General features: G+C 34.7%; 1 protein-coding gene across 1 annotated transcript; it reads right to left on the reverse strand.

The window, feature by feature from the left end:
- Positions 1-5,781: 5,781 nt before the first annotated feature.
- Positions 5,782-9,472, reverse strand: LOC149814631 (interactor of constitutive active ROPs 4-like). The gene is made up of 3 exons (XM_089990405.1): positions 9,326-9,472; positions 6,945-7,475; positions 5,782-6,294 (listed from the first exon to the last, which is right to left on the reverse strand). Exons 1-3 carry the CDS (start codon positions 9,470-9,472, stop codon positions 5,782-5,784), a joined length of 1,191 nt encoding a protein of 396 aa, XP_089846531.1.
- Between the last annotated feature and the right edge of the window lie 327 nt (positions 9,473-9,799).

Raw genomic sequence — 9,799 nt, forward strand, 5'->3', positions numbered from 1 at the left:
AGTCACAACACTAAGTTGATGGACTCACAAAACTCGTTAACAAAATTGTACCTGAAGTTGCAATATTCCAAAAAAGATTGCAAAATTCCAAAACACTTGTGAAAATCATGACGAATATCGTAAGGAACGTTGTGAAAATCCTTTAAAGTGTCATGAAAGTTCATACCTTGCAAAATTTCAAATGATTTTTATAGAGGTATTGTAAAAAAAAAATCTTGCAAAATTTCATTCTATATAAATAACACTTCATTTTTTAACCTCTTATTGGCATCTATATGTCCTATTTTTGCAACCCTAGGGTTCTTTTGGTCTTCAATCCTTTCGACGATATTTAGGCTTTGCAAAACTTCTTCATCGGAGGTGGTTCATTAGCAGTGTTTCACTAGCAGTGGTAAACCCCGAAAGCAAGAGTGACACTTTATCGATGGTGAGTTTTTTTGGTAAAATCATAGGTTGCACATCATCGATGGTAAGTTTTTTTGGTAAAAGCATAGACAGCACTTCATTGATAATGAGTTTTTTTCGTAAAAGCATAGGCGGCACTTCATCAATGATGAGTTTTTTTGGTGTGAGCATCGATAGTGAGAAGATAGGTAGCACTTCATCAACAATGAGTTTTTTTCGATAAAAGCATTGGTGGTGAAAAGATCGATGGCACTTCATCAATGGTGAGTTTTTTGGTAAAAGCATTGGTGGTAAGATCTTATGGTATGGGTGGAATAGAAAACCAAAAGTTTGTGAGTTGTTCATGAGTGTTGCATTCTTATTATAGAGAACAAGAAGGATAATAATGCAGAAGTCATCCACTTTAATGAACCGTGTTAGTGAAAAGACATGTTGAACATTAATGATATAGAGTCAAGGTATCTTACTGTCAATGTTTGTGAAAGAATTGAATGAATGCAAAATGTATGAGCAACCTTATTTTGTGAAAGAGTGGAATGAATAAAATGTACAGGTAACTTCATTTTGTGAAATAATGGAATGAATGCAATGTATGAGCAACTTCATTTTGTGAAAGAATAGGTCACACATATTCATGTGAATCCTCTATACAAATTCACAGGTATATATGCAATTTTTTTTCAAAATATGTGAATTTCTTACTTATATGATATTTTTGCTTTATATTTTACTCTTACAGAACATATCTGCCTTTTTAACAATTTAACAATATATACATACAAAACTAAAATTTACTATTAAAATTCATCCACAAACATAACAGAACAACTACAAATGTTGTCAACCTTACATGTAAAATTACAATCAAGTTTTTAAATACAATCATGAATGAACTTTACATCCAAATGACATCTAAGTTTTTATTCATTCTATCAAAATCACATCCACATATGGCATCTAGATGCAAATAAGGGGTTGAGGACCATAAAAACTCTAGGGTTGCAAAAATAGGGCATCTGGATGCAAATAAGGGGTTGAGAAATGAAGTATCATTTATAAAGAATAGAATTTTGTAAAAAAAAAAGAATTTTGCAATACCCCTATGATACTCATTTGAAATTTTGCAAGGTACGAACTTTTGCAAGTTTTTTATAATTCGCAATACTTCATGTGATACTCTTTTAGAATTTCGCAAGGTAAAAACTTTCGCAATACTTAAAAGATTTTTGCAATGTGCCTTGCGATACTTGTCATAAATTTTGCAAGTGTTTTAGAAGTTTGCAATCTTTTTTGGAATATCACAACCTCATATGTGATTTTGTTGACGAGTTTCATGGGGTCCATCCACTTTCAACATCATGACCTGCAAAAATCAGAAATTCACAGCTGTGAAGGGTAAAAGCATCCAAAAAAAAGTGAGAACTTGTGCGATTATCCATTTGGCAGATTTGATAAATTATAGGGTATTATTGAAAACACATCATTTTTGTCATACAGTACAGTCATATATAAATCATCCACTATAATAACCAAATACAAATATTATAAAGTTATTAAATATATATATCTATAAAAAAGTTAAGAATGCAAGAAAACAATACATATATAAAGCTCTCCTTTTGACCTAAGTTATGAGAGTTAACCCCAAGATAGGAAAATTGACTAAAAGGATGTTGCAACTTCATTAGAATGTTGCAAGATGTATTTTACAATAATCACCGCAATGGGGAGAGGGAAAAGGGTTAGGGTTCTAACAAGAAAAAAAAATGATGAGCTCTGAAAAGGTAAGAACATTCACAATGATGCAAAGGTCATCTTGGCTTTATGTTATGGTAAGAACATTCATGCCATACATTACAAACATCCTAACTTTATGTGATTTTAATTAAAAAAAGGTTTGCAAGGTCACATAAGCAAAGGTTGTGAGGTTCACAAATGTGTGATGCGAACTTGCTGAACTCGAATCAAACAACATGCAAAAATAAGGACATTTATGATACATATTTGAGGTCATACTATATTTGTAGATGTATATCAGGAGTATTTAGTTAAAGGAAGTTCGCACATTTGAGGACTTACATAAAAATGATTTGTGAAGGTTATGTTATATTTGCAAACTTACGTCAGGAGTATTTAGTTAAAGAAGGTTTGTACATTTGAAAATATTCACAAAAATGATTTGTGAAGGTTGTACTATATGTTTGGACTTACGTCTGGAGTATTTAGTTAAAGGTGGTTTGCAAATTTAAGGATATTCGCAAAAATGATTTGCAAAAGTCATATTATATTTGCAATGGTACATCGAGAGTATCATATTTAGGAACATTGGTAAAAATGATTTGTGAAGGTCATACTATATTTGCGGAGGTACATCGGGAGTATCATATTTGAGAACATTGGCAAAAATGATTTGTGAAGGTCGTGTTATATTTGTGGAAGGGCAAAAATGTTCTAAAAAAGTTAAGAATGAGACATTTTGGATACCAAGAGAATTTGACAAATTGTGAGGCATTTTCAAAATCACTTCATTTTAAAAGGACAATACGAGTGGGTAGTTTGGAAAGAATAAAATGCACGAATTTTCAGATGTACTGCAGCCAAATTGCATATAATAAATTCTCTAGTGCTTACATTCATCATTTTCATGACATGTAATAGATGTGGGCATCCGGTTCTTGATTGGGTCTGCCATCTTTTTTCTACATGCCCTGCTCTCTTTTTATGCCTCATGGTCTAACTCTAATTTCATATCTTTAATAAAATTTATTTTTCATTCTACAAAAAAAGAAAATAAATCTTAACTGTAAATTGTATGGACTTATTGTAACCATGTAGATGGATTCAACATGGTTTGTTTTTTAAGTGCGATTGTTTGAGTCAAAAAATTGATATATTGTAGGTTGTTGATCTTTGAAGCCGTTAAAAAACCTATTTACATGTTGCAAACATATTATCCAAAACTTTTTCCTTTTTTCCTAAATAAACCATGTAAATTACATCCAAAGGTAAGAACCAAACATTACTACTTAATAGTACCAATATTTACACAGTTTGAACCCTACACCAATACATGCATATTTCTAATTGGGAAACACTTGGTAACGGCACCATTACATATAAACACGTTGCATCTCTATTTGCAAGTTGTTTTGTCTCGTGGATGGATTCAACATGCTCAAAATAGTGAGAATAAACTTTTGGATCATGTCTTTTCAACAAAAAAATATAATTTTATGACCTGAGAAAGTATTTGTAAACTACCTAAAATCAAGTCAATCAGGCATCAGAATCCAAAGTTATAGCCAAAATAATTTGCAATCCTCTAATAACACATAATGTATCATTAGAGCATTTTTCTTGAACTGTCATCAACAATTAGCCCTTTTTGTTAGTTTGTAGTCGGTAATCAGCCGATCTAGGATGTGCCATCAGCACTATCTATCTTTAGCACTATGTGTCATCAGCACTTTTCATGATTCAAAAATGCAGGTCATTTAGAGAAACCTGACTAAAACCCTATCTTTATCCTCCTAAAAATCAAAAATTAAATATCGCCTAGTACTAAACCACCTAGACCATATATGCCCTATCTAGCCTCTAAAATCATGCTAAAAGGACCCCTAACCAATCAAAATGGCTTATTTGAAAACTAATCAATAGGATCCTGCCATGTCAACTCTGGAAGAATCTGAATCTATGGATCTTGGATTTGCAGGAATCGTGTTCGAACCCTTTAGAAAACCTATAAGCATATGGAGTTTGAGTCTTGAATGCACCTACACTTTGCCGAAATCTCTGCACAACTAGACTCAACAAGCCAAGCCTAGTTTAGCCCACTTATATTAGCCTAGGACCTAGATCCCCTATCTCACTTAGCCCTTAGAACTTGCGCCTAGTCGGAAAGGGCTAACCTAAGCCAATGTGAGATTCAGTTTAATTTTTTTATTGAATTTGTTTATTTCATTTATTTTATAAGTATAGTGTCCCCGAACGTTCGCATATTTTCAGTGTTTTAATTTTTTTCGAGTCTTGGTGGTTTATGCCATCAAGCTCATTTTTTTTAGGATTTGTGTATGAGGTATGTGTACTCATAAAAGTCGAAGCCGCGTTGAAGATTTTGAGCTCTTGGGGTGTCTGATCCTTGTTCAATGTTGGAGGAAAGAAGCACAACTTGAAGAGCCGACCCACGATCTTTCAAATTCAGATCCAGTTTTAGGTCCATCTCAAAAACTCTTTCTTTTGGAAAACCCTATCTTGTTTCTTTTTCAAATTTTGGAGATCCACACATCTGCATGGCTAATTTTATGAAAAATAACCCAAAATAAAAAAAAAATGAAAAAGAAAAAAGATGCATTTGTACCTCATGTCACCATTACCAAATGTTACCTTATTTCTAACACTACCTCATTACAACCTTGCTCTTAATTTATGAAGCTTCTTGATCAACTTTCACTGGGAAATATGTCACCATGACCAAATATTATTCACCAAGGAAAAAAAACACATGCACCATGATTTTTTGATGGGTCTTAATGATTGCAAAAGCATGAAAATGAAAATGCAACTCAACAAGGTTATATAACTTTTATTAAGTCTAACTATTACATAAGCCCTAAAGGGGTTTGGCAACCTAAGCTGATAGGCAGGTGGTCTAGGATCAAATCTCATGGGCATCACACCCTTTACTCAAGCTGAAGATTGGCGACTCCCTTGGGGGGGAAGGGATAAAAAGCCCACGAAACGATTTGGTACAATGCAGAGCATGAAACAGAGATGGATATTGCTGGAATTCTTCAAATTTAAAATTGTGTCCATATAAGTAACAAATGTTGCGTATTTTTTTTAAATCTAGCAGTTTTATCACAGGATTTTCAAAAAAACAATACAATCTAAAAAAAACACTATTTTCAAAATATTTCCTATTTTGAAAATATCGCATATTTATCCCACTATTAATGTGATGTTTATATTTTTATATATTTTCTTACATACATTTAAAATTAAAATATTGTTATTTTTTAAACTTCTCGGAATCATTTTTTTTAAATTTATTGCGAGGTTTTCCTTCGCTGAGAAATTCCTGATAACCCTGTGCATAATCTAGTGCAATCCTTCACCCTTGCTCAAGCAACATGTCATTTGCTCCAGGTTTCATTTGAATCAACACTTTCTGCTACATCACAGATTCATGCCTTCACCAAGTCGAATCACTAATAGTATAGCAAAACCGAGAAGAAAACTTTCATAATTCTAGTTCAGACAGAAGAGAAGGGGCAACAGAGAAGCTTGCCCTCTTCCCCCCCTCCAAGTACAAAAGGAAACATCAGTGAACAAACAGGAGAAGCTTGCAACCTCAACAACAGCAGAGCATGACTACTATTTCTGTCCTTTCTTTTTCCATAAATCACCAAGTTTCTTAATCCCGTTACCTACCTTTCCCTTTCCTGCATGACCATCTTCCATGATGATGGTGTCACCCATCAACTCACCAAGTCTCTTGATCCCAGGGCCTACCTTTCCCTTTCCTGCATGACCATCTTCCATGGTGTTGTCACACATTGGAGAATCCAACCCTGTGTACTCAGACTTGTCTAAGCCATGCTGCTTGTTCTTGGGCTTACTTCTTCCATTCATCTCCATAACATTATCTACCGATGCCAATACAGTTGATGCTACCTCCGCAGCTCTCCTCCACTGCTCTGTCTGAACTGCCATCCGTTTCATCTCTTCCTCCAGCTCTGCCTTTGCCTGTATTACTACCTCGAGCTGCTCTGTTACTCGAGCTGTTCTCTTCTTGCTTTCTTCCAATTCCTCGGTTACTTGGCTCAGCCGTTTTGCCATTTCAGCGTGTTTTGTCTTCCACTCTTTGGCCTCCAACAAGCAAAATTTCTGTTGAGAGAAAACAGATGAAGCATCATGGGCAGAATTAAGAATTGAAAAGAGGAAAGTAATATAATGTCACTAAAGTCGCTGCAATCTAGAAGTACGAATCAACTAAAGAAGATAAATTTGCTAGTCATTTGTACATGCAAATCTGGAAGAAAAGAACTTTTTTTTTACACTTGGCACTTTTCTTTTGTAAATCTAACCTTATAGATGTGATCCATATTGTTTCTTTAGTAGAAAGCAGGTTATGGATCATTTTTTTGCAACATGTAAGTTGGTTTTCCAAGGGCTTCAAAAATCAACAGCCCACTGTACCAAATTTTGATGACTCAAAAAAATCATATATTTGTTACATCAAGAAAAGATGATGCATAGTGGGATCCCTAGCAAACAAACCATGCAGAACACTTCTATGCAGTCAGATTCAGTGGATACACAGCTTGCATTTATGATTTTTCAACTAGATTGTATATACAGTAGACAGTAGCAAAATCTTGCACATGATTCATCAGCACCCATATGAAGTTCAGGCATTTTCATTACTTGCTGCAAAAAATCATACTAAAATGTGAACCAAAATGTTACTGAAGTCAATGCAATTCAAAATTATGCTAAAATCTGAACTAGTAACAAAAAGAAAAAGGGAAAATTACCAGGTTTTCATTTTCCTCAGTAAGTCTGATCAACTCCAGTTCCTTTTCCAGCAAATTAACTTTCAGCGCCATCATCTCTGCGGTAGCTGTGTTTTCTGCATACGCGTCACTCTTTTCTGGAGGCAGATCAGCAATTTCTGAAATTGAATCTTCTAGTTTTTCCTCGTTTTCTTTTTTCGATTCATTGATGCTCATCGGACTATCAACATCTGGCAAGTCCAGGTTCTCCTCCACTAAGATCTCATCCTCCCAATCCACCAAGAAAGGTTTTTCTTTCTCTGGTGGAGTTGGTGGTTCAGCGAAAACTTCCGTTGAGTTATCTGTTGATTCTTGGATGTCATCTGGAACAGCAGAAATCTGCTTCTTGGTTTCTCCTAGTTCCAGTTCTACCTTTTTCTTCACATTTTCTGCAGATGCCAATTGTTCCTTTAATTTTTTTACTTCGTCTTGAGTTTCTCCCAACTGAGTTTCAAGATCAGAAGCTCGACTTCTTCTTTTCTTCTGAAATTCATGAATCACACCTGTTTTCTTCTATTTCAAGAAAAAGCATGCAGTAAGGCAACTCCATTGTAGAAGTAGTCATACCATGTCAAAGTAATAATCTAAATCACCCATCTTGAAAATCTGCATAACGATTCATCGTCAATCTTATCATTGAAGACTATCACTGCTCATATATCAATCACATGGAGACTGTATATGCAGCAATGACTGCAATGATTAAGGAACTACTGAAGCAATGAAAAAGGTATCATGACAGTTCCTGAATCAACCATATAATCCTCACATGATTACTTTAGAAAAAGAATTATCTATAGCACTGTATCCATTTCAGTGTTTCAAAGGCACATATCAGTTCAATTCAATCATCGAGTGAAGGCTCAATAGGCTTTTTCTGCAATCTATTTAGCCTAGTGTTGAAACATAAGTGAGAAATGACCATGACCATTAAGAAGAATATTTCAGAAAACAAGTAACTCTATGTTCCTCTCGTCAGAAAACAAGTAACTCTAGAAGTATAGTTTTGTTTTTTAACTCTCTAGATATCTAGGTTGTAAGTCCATTCAAACCGGTCGTTTGTTCAGTACATGACCACTATTTAATAGCATTTGATTTTTAGGTTGAATTAAGCTATCCATTCATTCATCCAAGGAGCAAGTCCAAGGGTGTGTGCAACCATCATCTGAACCACAAAATTCTGAAAGTCTAACCAGTGCCCCATTGATCCTAACAAATGTCGTCTTAACCTCAGAATTATCCATTTGGGAATTCCAAAAGCCAAAGTATAAATATCTTAGCCAGTGTCCAAACCAAGACAGAGATCATGTTAACCACAAAAACAGAGACTTGTATGAAATTTGAGAAGATGAAAGAAGTCCCAAATTAAATCAAGATCTGTGATCGAATAAAGTTTCGCAACTACAATTTCAGAAAGTGGCTACTCCCTATTCTCATATTTTGTTAATCTTCACCTCGCCACTTCAATTTTTTTAAATATGGTGCATACACCATTGAATTATCAATAGACTGTCTGTCTCTAATTTCACTTTCTTAAGCCAGTGAGCTACAAACCTTCCCACACACAATAATGGCCATAATAAGATGAGAAATTTGGTTCGTGCTTTAAATGAGAAATGGTTGGCTCAATCAACAAGCAAGCAAGAGGGTGCTTTATCATGGCAATTGATTAGAACCACAGTCACCAGTTTATTGAAAGAAGTCCCAAATTGAATCAAGATCTGGTTGATCGAATAAAAGTTGCGCAACTACATTTTCAGAAAGTGGCTACTCCCTATTTTCATATTTTGTTAATCTTCACCTCGCCACTTCAGTTTTTTTAAATATGGTGCATACACCATTGAATAATCAATATACTGCTTGTCTCTAATTTCACATTCTTAAGCCAGTGAAAGCTACAAACCTTCCCACACACAATAATGGTCATAATAGATGAGAAATTTGGTTCGTGCTTTAAATGAGAAATGGTTGGCTCAATCAACAAGCAAGCAAGAGGGTGCTTTATCATGGCAATTGATTAGAACCAGTCATCAGTATGCAAGGTTTTTCTTCGGAGTTTTTTTTTAAGTTGCTTTTCTCGAAAAAATCTCTGAAAAATAAAAAACAATTAGAAAAGTTTTTAGAATATAAAAAAATACTTAAAACATATAAAAAAAATGGATTTTCGATTCTGACGATATCTTGAAAAACTTAGCAAAATCTGACATTGAAATACCAATAATATCACGACATTTTCAAAATATCGGTGATATTGGTGACTATGATTAGAACTAAGACAGCAACTATGGAACAGCCATGCAATAAAAAGATGTGGCTTAGCATAAAAAACTGTGAATGCAATAGAGAAGCGAAGGATGATATACCTCAGCCACCAATCCTCTTGTGGAGTACCTTATGTCACTGACTTTGGGGCTTCGATCAACACTGTGCCGGTGTAGTGGTCGAAGTCCATCGGACTCAGAGCTCGTTGTTTTCAACTGCGAGAGTTGCCTGGAAAGCCGTTGAGGCATCTCGGACACCCCACTTCTCCTGTGAACAAAATGGTTCAACGTTAAATTGAACTGATTGCACATGCATTTTAGTTGCTCACTGTATCTTGCTTTAGTCTGAACTTTATTCACAAATCACCTATCTGTGTATGCGTGTGTTTACGCGCATGTGTTGGTTTGTACTGGAAATTTAATTCTCCTGTAAAATTTTCAAAATACAACTTAATACAGTTGCGACCATAAGTGGGACTAATTAAGTAGAAATCACTGTTTTGTGTTGGAATTTTCAAGTCAGGTGGAACCAAATGCTTTGAGGCGCACATTAAGGATGTTTTTTTTAAAGCAACA

Source organism: Nuphar pumila, chromosome 15 (assembly GCF_984573655.1).
Source record: "Nuphar pumila chromosome 15, dmNupPumi1.hap1.1, whole genome shotgun sequence".
In the NCBI taxonomy this organism is placed as follows: domain Eukaryota; kingdom Viridiplantae; phylum Streptophyta; class Magnoliopsida; order Nymphaeales; family Nymphaeaceae; genus Nuphar; species Nuphar pumila.